Source organism: Orbicella franksi, chromosome 3 (assembly GCF_964199315.1).
Source record: "Orbicella franksi chromosome 3, jaOrbFran1.1, whole genome shotgun sequence".
Lineage (NCBI taxonomy): Eukaryota > Metazoa > Cnidaria > Anthozoa > Scleractinia > Merulinidae > Orbicella > Orbicella franksi.
In genome coordinates, this window is record NC_138147.1 from 3,006,950 (window position 1) to 3,030,259 (window position 23,310).

Sequence of the window (23,310 nt, forward strand, 5' to 3'; positions counted from 1 at the left end):
AACCCTCATTAATGCAGCTAGACAAAGTGAAGTTTTTTCCGCTTTGCAAATAAAAGAAAAGAATATTTTTTACGCATGAGTCAATGTTTGTAAACAGCAGTCGCTTGACTTAACTATAAATCGAAACGTAAATTCTCCTTCTATTTCACCTTACGCTGCTTTTGAAAACAGTCTCGAGAATCCATCGGTACATCAAGACATTGATCAGATGACTGATGATTTCCTGTGTTCTCATCATATGTCTGCTTAGCATTATATTGATATAGTGTGGAGATATTACATGCTGATAACTTCTGGGAATTAAATTAAACTCGGGCAAATCACATGCAAAAGTCTGCTAAGGGCTTTTGGACAGGCAGACCGGCGATCTGACAAAGAAGCGCGCTCGATACAGTTTGAACTCGTTTGGGGCAGCAAAAGAAAATGAAGGTTATCATCGCAACTTTGCTTTTCATCTCGGCAGCCGGAGCAATTCGGAACCTGGTTGGCCTTCCAGAGGAGAGGTCTAGTAGATTACATCATTTACTGAAAGGTACATGCAGATATCATCCTGTTCTTAATGAAAAATCTGGTTATTTAACTTGATCTTAAGATCTGTAGTACAGGATAATGTCTTTTACGAAGAAAATTACTCCTGTTATTGTTTTGCAGACCGAGTATTTATAGAAATACCTTTTGAAAGACTCAGAAATTAGATATTTTTTGCATATATGAAATTATTTTGTTTTTATTCTCACGATTATCTACATACCGGTATTCTTGCAATCACAATTCTTTCCTTTATTACTATACACCTGTATCTGTATTTGTACAGAGCTCAATTAGGTTTCACAAACGGCCTTACAGGCTTAATATTGCCTTGCATTACTCAGTATAACTTACAGCGTCTACGCTTTTGTCCGGTTGTTCAATTACCGGCTTTCCTATTTAGAAGTTAATTTAGTAAAACTGAAGTATGGACCAAGGTGTTTAACAGTACAGCTCAAACTCAAGGCTTATTTACTTTGGATGCATTCATCTTCTACCAGGCGACTAATATATTTTTATCGTGCAGGCAGCTTTATCGCTCCGTCCCGGTACTGAAGTTACAGCTGTATTCGTGGAGATTGAGTAATATTAAATGCTTATAGGAAAAATGAAGTGGCCAAGCTTGGAGACTTGAAATAAATGAGTTGACCAAAACGTTACTCGATCATACAATGTATAATTTTTTCCGCAATCTGAATTGGTCTCGCATCATTGTAAGATTATTTCATATATCCATTAATCTTATCTTTGCTGAGTTTGAGCACGACATGGGAGCGATCAATCGTTAATTCGTTTTCTCAGACGCATTCAAGAATTTAAAATTGAATGACCAGGACAACGACAGCAAAGTTGTTGACGAACAACTTTGTGGGAATTAAACATTTTTTCCGCATTGGAGACTTTAAAATAGTTCTTTGTGGCGTCGGGTCGGAACAATAGGTTGAAAAATGGTTATTGAAATCGATTTGCATTATGACGGCACTTGAGTATCTATAAGCATTTCTAGTTGATTACAATATAAAGCTATATCTTTATATTATCATATACATATCTTTTTTTATCATGTCATCTTGATCAAGTTTCATCTTGTGTTTTATTTGTATTTTAGCATTTCAGTGGTTTAACTTTTTACTGCTATCATTTACAGATTTTAGAATTGACACCCAAATAAAGGTTATCCTTTCCTTCATTCCTTCCTTCAGTCATGTTCAAAATTCTCATAATTATATAGGAAAATTCATTACCTGACGAGTGAATTCTTCTCCATACTGCAAATTCTGTACGATTCCTTTGACTGTTAATTCAAAAATATAGATGTTTGGCAGAAAGCCTCAGAGCTGTGTTAGAATGCTATTGTTTTTAACTCGCGCAAGACAACCAGTGAGGTCCTGAAATTCATTTTACGATAACCGCAGAAATTCTCGCGCGCTCACTGGCTAATTTTCATTGTCAATAAATGGATAGACACATGAATTTATAATTTATGCGCTTCGTCAACGAGAGAGGGCGGTCAGTTTGTTAATTAGCGCATACAATAAAAGTGACTTAGCGCCGTGTTGAATTGTTGAATTTCGGTTCAATAGTTTAGTTTCAAAAGTTGTTTATATTTGTCGAACTTTTACGTGAAAGGTTTTTAAATGTCCGTGGCATTTGTGGAAAAGGCTGTCACCCGGAACTTATTAAGCAAGCTACCACCATTTCTTCTTTTCTTCTTTTCGTGGCATTGTATCCTACGTATAGCATTATAAACTTAACAAATCGAATGTGGTTTAGCTTAGTCTGTACTCTTATTGACAATGATAAGCGTCATCACAGTGGTCAAAATTTGTTGTGGACTCACTCGGCGCCTCGTGAGTCCAAACAAATTTTGACCGCTGGGATGACGCGTATCGTTGTCGATAAGAGTACAGACCACGTTAAACCACATTCGATTTGTTAAGTTGATATCAGCGTCAAAGAAAGAGGTTTTTTTTTCAGAGCGTGAGCTGAAAAAGGCATTGCGCGACACATTGACGCGTGCAGCGTTGTCTGGACTCTTATCGACAACGGCAAATTAGCCAATCACATTGCAATTGAGATTAGTAGCAATTGTAGCAAAACATTAAATTGTGTTTTAATTTTGTTTTTATAATCCATCAAATGTTTTTACTCGCACGTGATTGGTGTAAACACATCAAGTGACTGAATATGCCCCAGCTAAACAGGCTGGGGAATGTTCGCGTGATACTCCCCAATTTTTAAAACTGCGCGTGTTGCGAAAATATTTGAAGCTCATTATCTGTTCGCTTCTCGGAACAGATAATGTCCGTGGACAAATATCTGAGCATATTCTCGCGCCAAATGGAGGCTATTGTTTATATGATATCATATAATTCTTATCGCAACAAATTGGAATTTACATGTCTGCGTCGAGGAGCATTGCGATACGAGAGGAATACGGTGATAAATCAGGGTCGGATTTAGGGAGGGGGCTGGTGTATTGGATGGCTAGCCACCCTCCCCCACTTCCTCTTTGGAGAAGCTAAGCAAAAACTTGAAATCGATTGTGAATGTTATAGCAGGAATGAAAGCAAACACTCTAGACAGGTATCTCAATGTATTTCTACTTGGCTTTTTGGTATTGTTAGTATTTTAGTCTGGTGTAGGAGTTTTCAATTAGGTTCCAGTTCTCAAATTGAAACGTTTTTGAGACATACCCCGTTGATTCTACTTGCAACCCCAGGGAATCAGCCTTCCCCCCTGAAACATCCTGGATCGATCCGTGTTAATGTATTGCAAAATTAAAGTTAAACCATGAGGTCTGCGAATATCCTTATCAATATAAGCTTATAGTATCAAGCTAATAATTACACACTGTCCCTAAGTGGGGAAAATCTGCCAGCTAGTTTATTATAAAGTCATGGAAATATTGTTCGCTACCGTTTGTTTAGTCTCATACTTTTTTATTCGCAGATGGACCCATTGATGCAAAGAAACTCTCGAATCCATACAACTCAAAGACAATAGATGCACTTGCTGATCTTTTTGAAAAATATCCTCTGAATGACGACTCGGCTTCAGACGAGAGTGGCTCGGGTTCAGGCGTGGGTGGCTCGGGTTCAAGCGAGAGTGGTTCGGGTTCAAGCGAGAGTGGCTCGGGTTCAAGCGAGAGCGCTTCGGGTTCAAGCGAGAGTGGCTCGGGTTCAAGCGAGAGCGCTTCGGGTTCAAGCGAGAGTGGCTCGGGTTCAAGCGAGAGCGGTTCGGGTTTTGTCGAGGGTAGTTCGGGTTTTGTCGAGAGTGGTTCCGGAATGGAACCCGACACCTTGAAAGCATTGGTTAAATCGGTAGGTCACAGAGTCTTCTGTAGTAAAACTCTTTTAACAAACTGCTTTGTTTCATTGTTGGAGTGAAGGGGTGTCAGGAAAAATTAACCCGCAGCAACCCTTACGATTGGCTTTGGTTTGAAATGTGAAATTACATGTGAAATTACAAATATTACCATGGCAAGTTTGGGCCCGAAACTTCTCGATACAATAAGCAATTCAAAACTCCACGATTGTAGGTGCAAATTGTCACCCACGATATTAATATGTAATCAAATGGTATACTCGTGAAATTAAGAAATAATTTCACGCACGTTTTGCCAAAATTCCAATAAATTCCCTCGCCTTTAATTTGTGACGTTTTATTTGGAATCAACTTTACAAAGTTGCCTCTTCCTTCTATTTCAGTTACTGAAAATCGGACCAGCTTTGGAAGAACTGAAAGAGAAAAGAGACGAAAGAATTGCAAGTAAGCTGGGTTCGATTTACGACAATTTCCTGACAGTAGGCCAATGATGGCCAGAAACCTATTGACAAATGTTTCACACTGTGGTCAAATAAGCATATTTTCTCTTTGGCAGACATGTTTGTGCTTTGAAACTTTCAGAAACTGGTTCAGAGTTCATAGCAGCATTGAAAGAATACAAAGATGACGACGAAATTTTGCAATTGTTGGGACGCCATGTCATTGAAGAGCACAAAGAATGCGATGACGTCAAACATAAATTTGCCGACTACGTTCATAAATCAGGTAATTACCCACCAAGAAGCCAAAAATGGATCGATTAAGCAATCAATCAATCAAATATATTTAACGTGGCCGGTACGCTTAGCTAAAAAGCTAGTTTACAAGTTCGCCACGAAAAAAAAAACAGAAAAAATAAATAATTTCTTTTCTCCATTGTTCGGTTAAACTAAGAAGCGCTGAGTCGCAGCCGTGATATTTCCTATAAACAAACACATATTTGTGATAAATTTCTTCAAAATACGGGCTTATTCGGAAATGAACAATTTTTTCGAAAACCTTCGAGAAAGCTGGTAGAATCGTTATCTGTCGATTGTTAATTCTGCGTATTCCGGATTTCAGGTGATCAACGGAGTAAACGACTCAAAGTGACGTCTACCTGACCAAAGATTATACAATTTTTAAGGCATTTTGGAGCTTAGGGCGACCTTTTGGGGACTTAGAACAGTTCGAAATGAAATGACAGCAGATGACTTTAGACCGTTATGAAGGATATATAAGGGTTTGGATGTTGTTTTACTCAACTGTTAGCTGCATTAGACTGAAATTACTGCCGTAGCTGGACTGAAATGTTAGCTGATAGCCGAGAAATCACCGAAAAATTAACTCATAATTGAGATTCCAGCACCTTCGTCCAGACCCTCATATTGTACAAAAGCAACTCCACTTATACTTGCAAACATAGGCCCTGGGTCATGAGAAGACACAAGTGATGTCTACTGTAAGTATCTCCTCCCGCGGAGATTTTTGTTTTGCGGTTGTTGCAGGCGTTATAATCTTGTTAAAGCGGTTTCAGCGACTGTCATCTCACGTATCTTCGGCATCTGGAAAGTGTTGTTATTTTAACTAAGCATGGTGACGGAGAAACAGGTTTTACATTTCACCTCGTGACCTGCAGCCTCGACCTTAAAGCGAGTTCACGGTTGACCTTCGATCGAAGATTGTGCCAAGGAAGGGATTTTATCTTTTCGCTCGCGGCATCAATCCAGATCTTACTTCGAAAAAAACTCGGTGTGTTCTAAACGAACGTGATTGCATCTTAAGTCCGATAAAGATTTTTTTTAAGAAAAGAGCGGTGGTAGCAAGTTTTCAGACGAATTTGCACGAGTGGAAATTGGATCCTGCCTTGCCGATTGCTCCAGTTATCGTGGCAAAGCTTTGGAATTAAAGTGGTGGCTTCTTCATTTGGTTTGCTGGCCATGTTGTCACGCCAACATCTTGCCAAGAGCGCACTTCAAAAGAATACCCTGAACGACCTGGATTTAATTTGCTCACAGTTCGAAAAGGACATGGTCAAGAACAGGGGTAAGTTTGCGAACAATGTTTTTTGAGTTTAGCTGGAGGGGAAGTACCGTAATAACTTCACTTTTAGTGGCGCTTTGATTGGCAAAGGCCATTACAGCATGACCAATGCTGACCTTGTGTTTTCGAGAGCTCAAATTCAGTTTATTTTCCCGCTTGAGGCACCTAAGTTACTTTTTTGCCAATGGGGGGCCTGGGTTGATTTTGCTGGAGTAGGGTCAGAGGTCAGCTTTGGTCAGCTAACATGTATTTTCTTTTGATTGAAAGGACGGGATGGTATCGTGGACCGCAATGACAGTCATTTTAGAAATTGTTATATTGAGTGCAATCAAGGGCAAAATAAATGAAAACTTAAGACCGCCACTCCCCCCATTTTAATGATGGAAAAATGCGAATTTATCATTGATGCGGGTGGATAGGTGGTTTTATTTCTCATTTTATTCTGTCCAAGATTTTAGTTTCCTGATGAAAATAATCAATGTGGTTGGTTCCCTAAAATCAATTATGTTGATGAAGACAATGATCATGTTAAGAGGTCACCTTGTTTAATTTGAGGGGCAAACACAGTAAAAATTGCAGTAAATGTATGGGAAAAGTTTAAAGTTTGCTGCCTAATAAGTTGAGAGTCAGTGACTTCCTGAATGTTTTATGTGTTACAAGGAACAGATACACAGCAGATCTAAAGGGTTTCCTTAGTCAAATGTGATGAAAATAGATTTCCTGTGATGCAAGGATAGGCACTTTTAAATTTTGTATACAAATGTCTCTAAATTTTCTTGCGAATTGCGACTCACACTATTTTTCAGACTATTGAAAAATGAAAAACTTAATTATGGCTTTTCTAGCGAGGCAACTTCCCACTTATCATATGATCTACAAATTGTTTTACCCTCTAACCTTTGTTTTTAATTTACTGAAAAATATTTCAGGTTGTTAGTCTTAAGATTCTCTATTTTCCCCATACATTTACTGCAGTTTTTGCCCTGTTTGCCCTCCCAAATTAAAATAGCGTGAAAAAACCGTGAAAATCTCTCTTTCATAATTATGTTTTCCGGGGTTCCTTTGGATTTGATCTCGCCACTTTTTACCAGGTTAAAAACAGACAATATTCTATATAATTATAATAATGCAGCACTTACTCAAATGTTATAATTGATTTTTATCAGCAGCTCATATTATGATTGGTTTATCACTAACCATAAACTTAATAAGTCTGTTGAGTCAGGCGTCAAAAATGGACAATAATGGTTATGTGTTAATGTATAGTATTATTCACACTATTCAATTTGCTATGTGGTTGCTAACTGGCAGACAACTTAATACATTTATAGGTGTCCAGCTGAACAGGAAATTCCTAACAAAATTGAAGGCATTCATGTGAAGCACTTTTCATGGAAAAGCTGTAGAAGACCTTACACAGATTTAAACACAGCAAAAAATCTGACTTAAAATGGAGTAACCATCTATCAGTCCTGTCTTCATGTACACATGTGCTCTAATAAAAACATTGTCAGTTGAATTAAGATGATGACCAAAAGATAACCAAAAAACAACCAAAATAGAAAAAATTAAATAATAATGTTTTTAAGGTGGCAATAACATTATTAGGCTACACTTTAAGGTGGCACACCCAGAAGTGTAGTGTAACCGAGAGATTATAATGTCATGCCAGCAATAACATTAATAGGCTACACTTTAGGTGGCACACCCATGAGTATAGTGTAACCAAGAGAGTCTAATGTCATGCCAGCAATAACATTATTAGGCTACACTTAAGGTGGCACACCCATGAGTGTAGTGTACCCAAGAGAGTCTAATGTCATGCCAGCAATAACATTATTAGGCTACACTTTAGGTGGCACACCCATGAGTGTAGTGTAACCAAGAGATTCTAATGTCATGCCAGCAGTAACATTAATAGGCTACACCTTAGGTGGCACACCCATGATTGTAGTGTAACCAAGAGATTCTAATGTCATGCCAGCAATAACATTGTCAGGCTACACTTTAGGTGGCACACCCATGATTGTAGTGTAACCAAGAGATTCTAATGTCATGCCAGCAATAACATTATTAGGCTACACTTTAGGTGGCACACCCATGAGTGTAGTGTAACCAAGAGATTCTAATGTCGTGCCAGCAGTAACATTAATAGGCTACACTTTAGGTGGCACACCCATGAGCATAGTGTAACCAGGAGATTCTAATGTCATGCCAGCAATAACATTATTAGGCTACACTTTAGGTGGCACACCCATGAGTGTAGTGTAACCGAGAGATTCTAATGTCATGCCAGCAATAACATCAATAGGCTACACTTTAGGTGGCACACCCATGAGCGTAGTGTAACCAAGAGATTCTAATGTCATGCCAGCAATAACATTAATAGGCTATACTTAAGGTGGCACACCCATGAGTGTAGTGTAAGCGAGAGATTCTAATGTCATGCCAGCAATAACATTAATAGGCTACACTTTAGGTGGCACACCCATGAGTGTGGTGTAACCGAGAGATTCTAATGTCATGCCAGCAATAACATTATTAGGCTACACTTTAGGTGGCACACCCATGATTGTAGTGTAACCAAGAGATTCTAATGTCATGCCAGCAATAACATTAATAGGCTACACTTTAGGTGGCACACCCATGAGTGTAGTGTAACCAAGAGATTCTAATGTCATGCCAGCAGTAACATTAATAGGCTACACTTTAGGTGGCACACCCGTGAGTGTAGTGTAACCAAGAGATTCTAATGTCATGCCAGCAATAACATTAATAGGCTACACTTTAGGTGGCACACCCATGAGCATAGTGTAACCAGGAGATTCTAATGTCATGCCAGCAATAACATTATTAGGCTACACTTTAGGTGGCACACCCATGAGTGTAGTGTAAGCGAGAGATTCTAATGTCATGCCAGCAATAACATTAATAGGCTACACTTTAGGTGGCACACCCATGAGTGTAGTGTAACTGAGAGATTCTAATGTCATGCCAGCAATAACATTATTAGGCTATACTTTAGGTGGCACACCCATGATTGTAGTGTAAGCGAGAGATTCTAATGTCATGCCAGCAATAACATTAATAGGCTACACTTTAGGTGGCACACCCATGAGTGTAGTGTAACCAAGAGATTCTAATGTCATGCCAGCAGTAACATTAATAGGCTACACTTTAGGTGGCACACCCGTGAGTGTAGTGTAACCGAGAGATTCTAATGTCATGCCAGCAATAACATTAATAGGCTACACTTTAGGTGGCATACCCATGAGCATAGTGTAACCAGGAGATTCTAATGTCATGCCAGCAATAACATTATTAGGCTACACTTTAGGTGGCACACCAATGAGTGTAGTGTAAGCGAGAGATTCTAATGTCATGCCAGCAATAACATTAATAGGCTACACTTTAGGTGGCACACCCATGAGTGTAGTGTAACCAAGAGATTCTAATGTCATGCCAGCAATAACATTAATAGGCTACACTTTAGGTGGCACACCCATGAGTGTAGTGTAAGTGAGAGATTCTAATGTCATGCCAGCAATAACATTAATAGGCTACACTTAAGGTGGCACACCCATGAGCGTAGTGTAACCAAGAGATTCTAATGTCATGCCAGCAATAACATTATTAGGCTACACTTTAGGTGGCACACCCATGAGTGTAGTGTAAGCGAGAGATTCTAATGTCATGCCAGCAATAACATTAATAGGCTACACTTTAGGTGGCACACCCATGAGTGTAGTGTAACCGAGAGATTCTAATGTCATGCCAGCAATAACATTATTAGGCTACACTTTAGGTGGCACACCCATGATTGTAGTGTAACCAAGAGATTCTAATGTCATGCCAGCAATAACATTAATAGGCTACACTTTAGGTGGCACACCCATGAGTGTAGTGTAACCAAGAGATTCTTATGTCATCCCAGCAATAACATTATTAGGCTACACTTTAGGTGGCGCACCCATGAGCGTAGTGTAACCAAGAGATTCTAATGTCATGCCAGCAATAACGTTATTAGGCTACACTTTAGGTGGCACACCCATGAGTGTAGTGTAGGCGAGAGATTCTAATGTCATGCCAGCAATAACATTAATAGGCTACACTTTAGGTGGCACACCCATGAGCGTAGTGTAACCAAGAGATTCTAATGTCATGCCAGCAATAACATTATTAGGCTACACTTTAGGTGGCACACCCATGAGTGTAGTGTAAGCGAGAGATTCTAATGTCATGCCAGCAATAACATTAATAGGCTACACTTTAGGTGGCACACCCATGAGTGTAGTGTAACCAAGAGATTCTAATGTCATGCCAGCAGTAACATTAATAGGCTACACTTTAGGTGGCACACCCGTGAGTGTAGTGTAACCAAGAGATTCTAATGTCATGCCAGCAATAACATTAATAGGCTACACTTTAGGTGGCATACCCATGAGCATAGTGTAACCAGGAGATTCTAATGTCATGCCAGCAATAACATTAATAGGCTACACTTTAGGTGGCACACCCATGAGTGTAGTGTAACCGAGAGATTCTAATGTCATGCCAGCAATAACATTATTAGGCTACACTTTAGGTGGCACACCCATGATTGTAGTGTAACCAAGAGATTCTAATGTCATGCCAGCAATAACATTAATAGGCTACACTTTAGGTGGCACACCCATGAGTGTAGTGTAAGTGAGAGATTCTAATGTCATGCCAGCAATAACATTAATAGGCTACACTTAAGGTGGCACACCCATGAGCGTAGTGTAACCAAGAGATTCTAATGTCATGCCAGCAATAACATTAATAGGCTACACTTTAGGTGGCACACCCATGAGTGTAGTGTAACCAAGAGATTCTTATGTCATCCCAGCAATAACATTATTAGGCTACACTTTAGGTGGCGCACCCATGAGCGTAGTGTAACCAAGAGATTCTAATGTCATGCCAGCAATAACGTTATTAGGCTACACTTTAGGTGGCACACCCATGAGTGTAGTGTAGGCGAGAGATTCTAATGTCATGCCAGCAATAACATTAATAGGCTACACTTTAGGTGGCACACCCATGAGCGTAGTGTAACCAAGAGATTCTAATGTCATGCCAGCAATAACGTTATTAGGCTACACTTTAGGTGGCACACCCATGAGTGTAGTGTAAGCGAGAGATTCTAATGTCATGCCAGCAATAACATTAATAGGCTACACTTTAGGTGGCACACCCATGAGTGTAGTGTAACCAAGAGATTCTAATGTCATGCCAGCAGTAACATTAATAGGCTACACTTTAGGTGGCACACCCGTGAGTGTAGTGTAACCGAGAGATTCTAATGTCATGCCAGCAATAACATTAATAGGCTACACTTTAGGTGGCATACCCATGAGCATAGTGTAACCAGGAGATTCTAATGTCATGCCAGCAATAACATTAATAGGCTACACTTTAGGTGGCACACCCATGAGTGTAGTGTAACCGAGAGATTCTAATGTCATGCCAGCAATAACATTATTAGGCTACACTTTAGGTGGCACACCCATGATTGTAGTGTAACCAAGAGATTCTAATGTCATGCCAGCAATAACATTAATAGGCTACACTTTAGGTGGCACACCCATGAGTGTAGTGTAAGTGAGAGATTCTAATGTCATGCCAGCAATAACATTAATAGGCTACACTTAAGGTGGCACACCCATGAGCGTAGTGTAACCAAGAGATTCTAATGTCATGCCAGCAATAACATTATTAGGCTACACTTTAGGTGGCACACCCATGATTGTAGTGTAACCAAGAGATTCTAATGTCATGCCAGCAATAACATTAATAGGCTACACTTTAGGTGGCACACCCATGAGTGTAGTGTAACCAAGAGATTCTTATGTCATCCCAGCAATAACATTATTAGGCTACACTTTAGGTGGCACACCCATGAGCGTAGTGTAACCAAGAGATTCTAATGTCATGCCAGCAATAACGTTATTAGGCTACACTTTAGGTGGCACACCCATGAGTGTAGTGTAAGCGAGAGATTCTAATGTCATGCCAGCAATAACATTAATAGGCTACACTTTAGGTGGCACACCCATGAGTGTAGTGTAACCGAGAGATTCTAATGTCATGCCAGCAATAACATTATTAGGCTACACTTTAGGTGGCACACCCATGATTGTAGTGTAACCAAGAGATTCTAATGTCATGCCAGCAATAACATTAATAGGCTACACTTTAGGTGGCACACCCATGAGTGTAGTGTAACCAAGAGATTCTTATGTCATGCCAGCAATAACATTGTTAGGCTACACTTTAGGTGGCACATCCATGAGTGTAGTGTAAGCGAGAGATTCTAATGTCATGCCAGCAATAACATTAATAGGCTACACTTTAGGTGGCACACCCATGAGTGTAGTGTAACCGAGAGATTCTAATGTCATGCCAGCAATAACATTATTAGGCTACACTTTAGGTGGCACACCAATGAGTGTAGTGTAACCAAGAGATTCTAATGTCATGCCAGCAATAACATTATTAGGCTACACTTTAGGTGGCACACCCATGAGTGTAGTGTAACCAAGAGATTCTTATGTCATCCCAGCAATAACATTATTAGGCTACACTTTAGGTGGCACACCCATGAGCGTAGTGTAACCAAGAGATTCTAATGTCATGCCAGCAATAACATTATTAGGCTACACTTTAGGTGGCACACCCATGAGCGTAGTGTAACCGAGAGATTCTAATGTCATGCCAGCAATAACATTATTAGGCTACACTTTAGGTGGCACACCCATGATTGTAGTGTAACCAAGAGATTCTAATGTCATGCCAGCAATAACATTAATAGGCTACACTTTAGGTGGCACACCCATGAGTGTAGTGTAACCAAGAGATTCTTATGTCATGCCAGCAATAACATTATTAGGCTACACTTTAGGTGGCACACCCATGAGTGTAGTGTAAGCGGGAGATTCTAATGTCATGCCAGCAATAACATTAATAGGCTACACTTTAGGTGGCACACCCATGAGTGTAGTGTAACCGAGAGATTCTAATGTCATGCCAGCAATAACATTATTAGGCTACACTTTAGGTGGCACACCAATGAGTGTAGTGTAACCAAGAGATTCTAATGTCATGCCAGCAATAACATTATTAGGCTACACTTTAGGTGGCACACCCATGAGTGTAGTGTAACCAAGAGATTCTAATGTCATGCCAGCAGTAACATTAATAGGCTACACTTTAGGTGGCACACCCATGAGTGTAGTGTAACCGAGAAATTCTAATGTCATGCCAGCAATGACATTAATAGGCTACACTTTAGGTGGCACACCCATGATTGTAGTGTAACCAAGAGATTCTAATGTCATGCCAGCAATAACATTAATAGGCTACACTTAAGGTGGCATACCCATGAGTGTAGTGTAACCAAGAGATTCTAATGTCACGCCAGCAATAACATTAATAGGCTACACTTTAGGTGGCACACCAATGAGTGTAGTGTAACTGAGAGATTCTAATGTCATGCCAGCAATAACATTAATAGGCTACACTTTAGGTGACACACCCATGAGTGTAGTGTAACCAAGAGATTCTAATGTCTTGCAAGCAATAACATTAATAGGCTACACTTTAGGTGGCACACCCATGAGTGTAGTGTAACCAAGAGATTCTAATGTCATGCCAGCAATAACGTTATTAGGCTACACTTTAGGTGGCACACCCATGAGTGTAGTGTAACCGAGAGATTCTAATGTCATGCCAGCAATAACGTTATTAGGCTACACTTTAGGTGGCACACCCATGAGTGTAGTGTAAGCGAGAGATTCTAATGTCATGCCAGCAATAACATTGTTCGGCTGTTACAATATCAATTTGTCTCACCTAAAGGTAGTAAACTGTAACCGTGAAATATTTATATCAGTGCGTATGACAAGCAAGTATACTGATATTTATTACTCTTATTGAATCTTTCATCGTGAAATGTTGACCCCTTCTCTTAAGTTTTTAACAGCCATAACACTGAAGTCACATACTGGAAAAAGTTATACTCAAAGACAACTTATCTGATGAATGCAGAAAATGAGGTCGTATTATAGTCTATTAAAGCTAATGTAAAGTGGCGAATAAACCATCATCATCATATCGTTACACAACCAATCGAATAAAAATATTTATATTTTTTTTATTACAATGTAATGGCAAATTATAATGGCAAATACTACATGTACAACAATAATAGTAATGATAAAGTTTTAAAAAGCCATAAAAAAGCCATAAGGATGATCTTTATACCAGAAAATAGAGGGCCCTGAAGAGTCTAGCTTTAAACAAAAGTCGTGTTTAAATAAAAGATTGTTGTTGTTGTTGTCCATTAATGGGTAAATTCTGTCAAGTTAAAGGCCTTGAGTAAATTACGCCCAGCAAAGACAAACAAACAATTGAAAAACAAGTGGATCTCTGCGCGTTATTTTAAGCACTGAGGTGCTTTGTTAGAATATTAACTGTCTCACAAAATCGGCAAGGCAAGGTCTCAAAGACGGTCTTTGAGCTGCTCTGACTCTGATAAAAACCCACGGTCTTAGAGGCAGCTTTTAGCATTTTTCATAAGAATTACACACCACTCGCGCCACTGTACAGCCGATCCTTCATTACATCTGAGGCTAAGTAACTTTGAGGCTGTGTTCAAAGGTGATTCTTTTTCTACTTAAGTTAGACGGAACTCGCTGCTACCTTGGGGCTTTTTCCAAAAGGTATGGGAACAGGGCAGCATGTATTTCTCTATGGGTGTATTAAACTCGTGAAAACAGTTTTTTAAAACATGAGATGAAATCCTTCGTGTTCCAGTTCAAATTTATGTCGCTGTCGTGGTTGCTGCCTTTTGGGTGGGCTCTTCATCAGGTAGACCATTCTTAGGGCCTGTTTACAAGGAGAGAGGGTTACCCTAGCACTCACACATTTTCTCTTGTTTTCTTCGTCGTCTTTACAAGGCAGCTAACTAGGGTTAAACGAGTAGGCGGTTTACCCTATCTGCGTGCTAGGGTTACCCTGGCAGGCGGGCTAACTTTTTCCCTTGTAAACACTCCAGGTAGGGTTAACCCGCCTACCTGGGTTAACTTTCTACTTGTTTCCAGACCCTTTGAGTGTAATCGCGCATTAAGTTGTCCCGCGCTCGGGTTGTAGGGTTACACCAAAATTTTTCTTGTAAACCCGGGCTATCTTTTGCCCTCCAGCTAGGGTTAACACGCTTGCTAAAGTAGACCTCTCTCCCTGTAAACAGGCCCTTAAATATATCTCGGTGTGCTGGTTAAGTTTTCAATTTTAATTTCAAGAAACGTTCCTTTTAACGCCCTCCTTTTAGTAATGTGATGAAGTTGTTGATTGAAGTAATTATAATTTGAAGAAAAGTTTCTGTTAGTTCCTGTTACTTGAGAAAAATTTTACGGGTTTTGTTTTAACACTGCGCAACATGACGTTTCTTAATGTTCATAGTAAGCGTTACACTATACCTTCCCTTGTTGTATCGTCATCAGTTTGCCGCTCTTAATTGATAGGAAAAATAAATTATACTTTTGATCCTTGATTCCACTATTTTCTGGGGATGTGGGAGGGTTTCACCACTCTCGGTCGTTACTTTCGAAATTTTAAGGTCTGTTTTCGCAGCGCGTGCGAACACCTTGAAGTTATTGGTAGCCGTGCGAGGTCACTTAAAGCACTGACAAACTTTGCTTTGTGTACTAAGTGATTCCTCACCCCGGGCCCTAACTTTCCCCACGGCTATGTAATTGTGTGACATTTCTTCTCAACAGCGGAGGGCAAAAAGACTGTTCGGAGTATTAAGCTTAGATAACTAATTGTGGAGACTCAAATAAAGATAAATTTATAGATAAATTAGAGATTATTTATTTACAATCAAGATAAAGGTGTTTGTGACTATAAATGAAATTCATCAAGTAGTGCATATACACTCTTTCTTTTTTAAAGAATATGTTTTATAAGAATATCGAGGCTGAAATTTGCGAAATTTAAAGAATATTTTAAGAATAAACCTGAGGCTGAAATTGTGAAAATAATACAATTTCATGCGTTGAAAATCTGTAAAAACAATACAATGATGTTTTTACTTAACTGTATAAAATTATTCCTTTCTCTAAACGGCAAAACTAGCCAACAAACGAAACACTCTTCACTAGCGATAGCCAAATGTTTAATGATGAGCGGTACATGTAATGTGTTTGTGCAGTAAAAAATATGTACAATGCAAAAGACATGAGCTAAACAGCAAAATTTTTCATGATAAATTCTTTCTTGTCGTATGACATGACATTTTGACCATACTGATTGCAATGAACAGCAATGGAGCACTTGTAATTGTTACGTAAATGTCATAAGTTAGGAATATTACAATAATATTTTCAGCCTAAAATCAGCAGAAAAATAGGAGTATTCAGCCTGGGCCGGAAAAACAATATTCTTATGAAAAAAAGAAAGAGTGTGATGTGTTATTTTTTAGAAAATTGTTAAGTGTAGTTCGCTCCCAGATCATTTCGGCTTAATTCCAAGATCTGTTTTAGATTGATGAATCGAGCGTCCCTTTACTTCCGGACAAGCATCTCAATGCAAGCTCAGCGTTGATCGTGATGACTTTGATGGAGTAAGCAAGAAATGTTAGTCGGCCCTTGCGCGTCTCTTTACTTGAGCATGCGTTTGTAGGCTCCTTGTTATCTTTTAGTTCAGATCGTAAATCTTGGTTTGAGTAGAGAAGGAGAGGATGATTTCGTGTTGTGCATTAAATTCTGGTAATTCGTACATCATTTGCGCGAATACTTGTTTTATCAGGATTTCCGCCCTCGCCGTAGTTTCAACATTCATTGCCCTTCCTCTCTCACGTCTTTTTTCCTTCCATGTTTTTCCCCACTGCTCACGTTCTTTTGGACATGATCTAATAATGCTTTTATTCCAGAGTGTAGAGCGTCACGAATGACTCACACAGCACACTGCATTTAATTGCTCGTTGACATATGTAAGCCGGTGTGCGCCGCTGTTCGTCTCTGGTTTACTTTCAAAAATTAATATTTTTCTGACAGACGATCGTCGGCATAACAGATTATAACACCTCGTTGGTATCATAGGGTGAAGAAACCTGGAGCGCCCTAAGATAATGCTTAACAATTTCTTGTACTAAAAGTATAAGGAATTGTATGGAGCTCTCCGGGATACTTACAGTACAAGCCGTGTGCGTCTTCTCATGTCTAAAAATAAAACGAAGTGTTCTGTGCGAACAAAAGTAAATCAACAAGTAAAGGGCTAACCTTAAAACCTGTAACCTGAATACATTTTCGTTATCAGACAGTTATGCTTATATTCAGGGTCGCCAAATAGGTTATCTTAGGTAAAAAGGAGCCAGTCATTTAGGGTATAAAATTCTCTACTAACTCGCTTGTCTTCGCCCGCAGGGTCTTGTGGCAAGTTTGCCAACTCCTCATCAGTAGGTCATCTTAGTAATAGCGGGTAATCATAAAATATCAAGTTCATGGGAACGCGTTTTCGCCACTTTAGCCAATTTGTATTTCTTCCAGTTTTGTATGAATTGCTAGAAGGGCAAGACACCTTAAACTTCCAACAGGATTTGGCATACGTTTTGGAAGCCGCCAAAATGTCCCCTGAATTTGGTAAGAGACTCAACCATTCATATGAACTAGTATGTTGGTAATATTTGGTTATCTTCTCTCACAAAGCACTGCTTGCATAGATGTTGGCCCTCAAGCTTATACTTTGTAAAAATTTCCCTGTCGTTGGCGCAACGGCTTCTTCGCTGTTTCACGGCGTGCTTCGCGCAATGCTAATTTATATCAATATGTTGCGAGATATGTTTGTATGAGGGTACATGTATCAAGTCAATTCATTATTTACACTATACAGGGCATTTAGGTACATTTTAGAGGTAAAGTAATGAAAATAGTGAAAAAAAAGTTAAGAAATATAAAGCCGTAAGGAAATAAAATTTATATGTGAACGGTGGCCAAAGTAGTAAGACCTTTCTGTTTGGCCACCGCCATAGTCAAGCACTAAAATGCCTCATCCCCGAAAATGTTTGTCACTTGTTCTCGTTAGACGCTTTCGAGGCATTTTCCTACATGACGGCATTGTATGGACTTCAAGACCATCCTGGGATAAAGGCGATCATGGTGATTGGCGGCCTGGTCGCTGAAGCTGCCTGCGATGAAAAACTGGATGGTTTGTACTAAAGCTCGTGATTCTTAACTCCCTAGGGACTGAGGAAGACCACATATGAGTTTATCCATTTTAAGATCAATTTTTATAACCTCAGTCCAGTTTACGATAAGGCGATTTCCTCTAAGCTAGAAGCCATTCAACCCCAAGTACTTCCCCACTGCTATTCAATCATTTCGTCTAAGCTGAGCCCAAAAACAGACTAAGTCCTGAAAGGTAAAGGTAAAGTCTGCATACGAGCCAAGTGGCCCATCAGCTCAGGCCGGCACTTATCTCCGGTTTCTGTAGCATTGAGCGACTAGGAGATTTCTGCTCCCTTCTGGATGGCATGCTAGTCCATCGAAGGGTTACCCCCAGCTTTAAGTTCGCGGGTACCCATTTATACAAAGTACACCTGGGTGGAGAGAAGTCCTGTGAGAGTAACGTGTCTTGCCCAAGTACACTAAACACTTAATGACTGGCCCCAAAGGAAACAGTGAGTTTTGTTTCCCCGAGACCCTCAATGTTGAGGGAGCATTGAGGGTCTCGGGGAAACAAAACTCACTGTTTCCTTTGGGGCCATGGCCAGTCATTAAGTGTCTTGTTATACCACCCAACTCAAAAATAGAAAAAAACTGCCAAGAAATCGTTTTAACAATGATTTAGTAATACATAGACAAGTAAAAACAAAGGATATAATCTCCCGACGTTTCGGCGACCTCATGACGCCATTATCAAGGGTACAAATGAGAATTAAATTAACAAATGCTTCAAACAATTAACACCGAGTTTGAACGTGCAAACGAATTCTATCCGTGCTAAAGTATTTGTGTAGCCACCTCCGCTATGTAAATTAGTTATAACTCTTGAACTCGCATTTGTTAATTTAATTCTCATTTGTACCCTTGATAATGGCGTCATGAGGTCGCCGAAACGTCGGGAGATTATATCCTTTGTTTTTACTTGTCTATGTATTAAGAAATCGTTAGCTTGCAATTGACGAGGGCTGACTCACAAATTTGCTGCGGTTTCAAGGAGCACGTCCCGATCACGTGCGAGTCGAAATTTGTTGTTTCCCTAGGGAGTTGGTGAGTTTTGACCCACGACACGTGGCACGTTCTCCTCCAATCGGAAAATGTACCTGAGTCGAGAGGTATAGCAAAACATAATGTTCCCTGCCAGGGCTCGAACCCGGACCGCTCGATCCCGCGGAGACGAGCGCACTAACCATGAGGCCACCGCGCCTCCCTGAAGAGCATGATGGTGTTATTTGAAATTAACATTATATATTGACATTACATTACCGAACAAAAAGTAAGAAGACTGAAAATTACACCTGCGCTTCGCAAACAGCGATGATACAGTCTCTCTCTAACTTCTGTTCAGGTCTGTTTAATAAGTTTGGCGAGCTAATAAAGGAGCATGGAACACATGGGGACATTGATTTTACGAGCAGAATAAATCTGGATCTTTACATGGACAACAGCAAAGTTTGCAAACGAGGTAAGTTAATTTTAAAACTCTTTAGGGTTAGGGTTAACCCGAACAACTCACGGAAAATTCGAGTTCTGAAGTATTTATACTATTTAAAAGAATTAACTGATCACATTTGAGGAAACTAGCCCCGCTAGAAAAGCTGCAATTAAGGTGATTAGTTACCAATTCCATGCTTTCTGGTTTAACGTTTAACACCACTTCATGTATGTTGGTTTACCATACCAGGTTTAGTCAAACGCATCGAACCACCGCAAGTCAACATCAAAGATAGAGTACTTGATCTGATGTTTAAGGGATACCAGCCTCACTGCGATGAAGGTATGTATCTCAAGCCAAGATTAACGATAAAATAACTTAGATGGTGCCCACTTTACTGCCTTCCCAGAACTCCTAAAGCGACTCTGTTTATGCGTGAGAGAAAAGGCAGGATATTTTGTCCTTGTGGATGCAATGTAGCCTGCTGGTGCGTTTGACATTTGAATTGACCAATCAGGATTTAGTAGGCGGGAACAACAGTACTGTCCTGACGTCACCTGTAGAGACGGCGTAACATATTTACGAAAGGAACAAACCATCACAGATTGTTACAAAAGTTAGCCTGCGAAAACAATCGTCCTTCTTAACTCCCGGCCCGAGTGGCCACTCGGGCAGAGAGCGATCGAAGAAGGACGGCTGTTTTCGCAGGTTATACAAAAGTCAAATGTGACACATTTTGTGCCTCCAAGCGGCAAATTTGGCCCCAAAACAGGGTCGCCAGCGTTCGGCGATTATTCTCTCACAAAGGGTCGCCAGATCTTTTGTTCTTCATTGAATCATACCGTCAGAATGAATGGTCGAGTAAAGTACTAGAGGAGGTCAAAACAACTTAAGCGTTTCCTTTATTTTTGTTGCCTGCGAAGGAAAACACATTTATCCTTTGGACAGTACGGTTTTGAGTGCTGCTCCTATTACGGGAGCCGCTGTACATGTGCATGCACGTACATTGTATGCAAGAAAACGTTAACGTTTACTTTTTCCTCGAAAGTGAAGGAAATAGGAGACTTCTAGAATACGCACAACACACTAAATTGTCGACAAAAGTGTTTAGACAATTCTCGTCAGTGAAGGACCGGGTGCGCACCGTTCTCCATGTGGTGGAAGCGTTTTTGCTTAATGGCGTTATTGAAAATACACTGCAGCTGTTTGAGTAAAGTTGATTTTAGAAGAAAAGAGTAAAAGCATGCGACACAATGTCGAAAGATATTATGGGTAACGGTAGTTCACCGTTGGTAGATCGAAGTTCTTGAATTGCAATCATGAATTGTGAGAAATGAGGTATCAAGAATTAATTTGAGTTGTTGCTGTTAATTTTTCAGTGAAGATTATTCGGTTTGCTGTGGAAACAGTCTTACATGTAAGTACTTATCTTCGTCTTAATCTATTGATATATTTTTGACAACTGAAAAAGATTTTCGTGCAAAGCGCTTTTCTCATAACGGTTTCAATCTAAAGGTAAAGTTCAATAGTTTTATATTTTATATTTACGTTAATTTTAATCAGCCCGCTTTAGCCAGCCAGTAAATAAACAAATTGTTTTTCCAATAGCTTCAGTGATTCACAGCCAATTAAATAACATTTTTTGCAGAGTATCGAGGTTTCCCGTAAGTTTGCATGGTTACATGCGATTTCCAAGGGACACGAACACGGTATGTACTCATTAAATGTATACAGAAGCATATCACATAGTTCTAGGTGATATGCTTCTGATGTATATCAGGAGTGAAATTATACAACACGCAGTCTTCAGTGACTCGTAACGTTTAAATCGGTAAAAAATCACCTTAAGTGAGATTTTAACCAAGTTTTGAATTTAGTACATGATACTCAGTATTGCAACGAATCCAATCAACAGTAAGATTTTTAGGACATGAAGTAATAGCAGTAAAAGTAGACTTTTTATCCTTATTTACGTTAAATAACAACTAATATATTTCATCACGGATACAACACTGGCATGATTCAAATTTCTTCTTCTAAAATTTCTATGTCATTGGAGGTTCCTTAGCGTAATAGTCACAAGAGTCACAAGTTTGTTCCTTCCCTATTCTGTCCCTAGTAATCCCTTCTAACAATAGTGCTACCGTTTTATTTTATTTTCCTCAGTGGTGATCAGCCACGTTAAATATTTCCTGGAACATGGCCACGAGGACGTGGCACACAAAATTGTGGGCGAGTATGTGCTTGCTAACGTGAGGGGAGCCATGACAGTCGGTCTAGCTGTTGAGAAACGCTTCAAGCCATGACAACAACAAATACAGTAAGTCAGGTTCCCCTGGTGACTTCTCCTTCGTGCAAGTTTTCTGTCAGTTTACTGTCGTGTCGGTTTAAGCTGATTCAGTTGTTTTTTGTTTTTTTCTTTGTTTTTAACATTTCATCGCTACGGCTATGATAAGGCGGTTCATTCAATATATTTGAGAGGATTGTTGAAGATGATTTTTACAGTTTAATTTTAAGTTCGATGCTGCCACTATGTTTATTTTCAATTTCGGGTGGTAGAAATCGATCATGGCCTAATATGCTACGCGCGACAAGTTCACTTAATTTCAAATGGTTACGCAACGTTCGCAACAAGACAGATATTCCGTAAGGAGAAAGCGTTACTGGTAACTGAAGTTTAGCTTTGAAATAAAACATTTGATTAAAAACATAATGGCACTTCGTTCTTGTGTTTGTATTTTCCAGGTTTTAACTGCGGTACCAAGACCACAGACACCATAACCATAGAAAACTTTTAGGAGTAGCTGTCATCGTGTCTATTGGTTGATTATTATTAGCACACTTTCATTTTATATTTTCACTAATGAAGTAGCAATTTACTTGATTATAATTCCAAATAGAATAAAAAAAAAGAAAACATCTTTGTTTTGTTTGTTTTATATGAAAGAACTTTGAAGTCTTTAACCAGGAACAAACTTGAGAAGGAAAATGATTTATGAATAAATAAATAAATAAATAAATAATTAAATAAATAAATAATAAAAATATCCTCTATTCACCCTCCAACAGTGTTTATAGTTGAAGACTTGTTGGGCCACCTTAAAGCGGTTGGATGTACAACAACTGCAAAAGATAATAACATTACTTGTGATACTCAGTGATAAATCTTTTTAAGAGAGAATGACCAGTAAGAGAGTTAATCGACCCAGTTGGCTCTCAAGAACTCGTAAATTTTGTTAATTTGGAGAAAGCGTCTTACAGGCGCTCAGTTAGTTGCGGCGCTGCGCAGCCGAAACGCCGCGCGAAAAAAAGGACAGAGAGGCCTGGTGCGAGGAGCTGCGCATCAACTAACTGAACGCCTGGAAAAGACTACTTACCTGATAACCATCGGAAATTTTTCGGAGACAAGGATTTCACAAACATGGTAGGTAGCTGTTTCCTCATGATGCTCTCAAAAGTTACAAAAGTTGACATATAGGGAATTGTATGGGCCGCATTCTCTGAATACAAATGTGGCAAGGGACCGCAAACGAAAATTCTGCTGGTATACATAGGATCTGTAAAAGGTCTGATCAACCAACAATAGAAATAGAATAACAATGCAGCAAGGCTGATCACTACATGTTCAGTTTTAACATGAACGGGTACAGTTCTCTTTTCCTCCTATATTACCATGGCAACGCACAAAAAAAAACAATTACATAACTCAATCAAACTTTACTGAGGCATTGACATACCAAGGGCTTTAGATTAAAT

General features: G+C 39.5%; 1 protein-coding gene across 1 annotated transcript; it reads left to right on the forward strand.

Annotated features, from left to right (window-relative positions):
* The first annotated feature begins 265 nt into the window (after positions 1-265).
* On the forward strand, positions 266-22,444 carry LOC145480673 (uncharacterized). The gene is made up of 12 exons (XM_081458973.1): positions 266-532; positions 3,481-3,851; positions 4,239-4,299; positions 4,438-4,581; positions 17,448-17,540; positions 17,983-18,105; positions 19,468-19,584; positions 19,804-19,896; positions 20,934-20,971; positions 21,203-21,263; positions 21,721-21,874; positions 22,300-22,444. Exons 1-11 carry the CDS (start codon positions 424-426, stop codon positions 21,858-21,860), a joined length of 1,350 nt encoding a protein of 449 aa, XP_081315099.1. The 5' UTR covers positions 266-423; the 3' UTR covers positions 21,861-21,874; positions 22,300-22,444.
* The last annotated feature ends 866 nt before the right edge of the window (positions 22,445-23,310 follow it).

What these genes read in the sequence shown, in the direction of transcription:
- LOC145480673 (XM_081458973.1), top strand. Translation starts at nt 424, where the DNA reads ATGAAGGTTATCATCGCAACTTTGCTTTTCATCTCGGCAGCCGGAGCA. An exon ending in ATTACATCATTTACTGAAAG is followed by an intron (nt 533 to 3,480) that starts GTACATGCAGAT and finishes TTTTATTCGCAG; the next exon opens with ATGGACCCATTGATGCAAAG. An exon ending in TTCCAAGGGACACGAACACG is followed by an intron (nt 21,264 to 21,720) that starts GTATGTACTCAT and finishes TATTTTCCTCAG; the next exon opens with TGGTGATCAGCCACGTTAAA.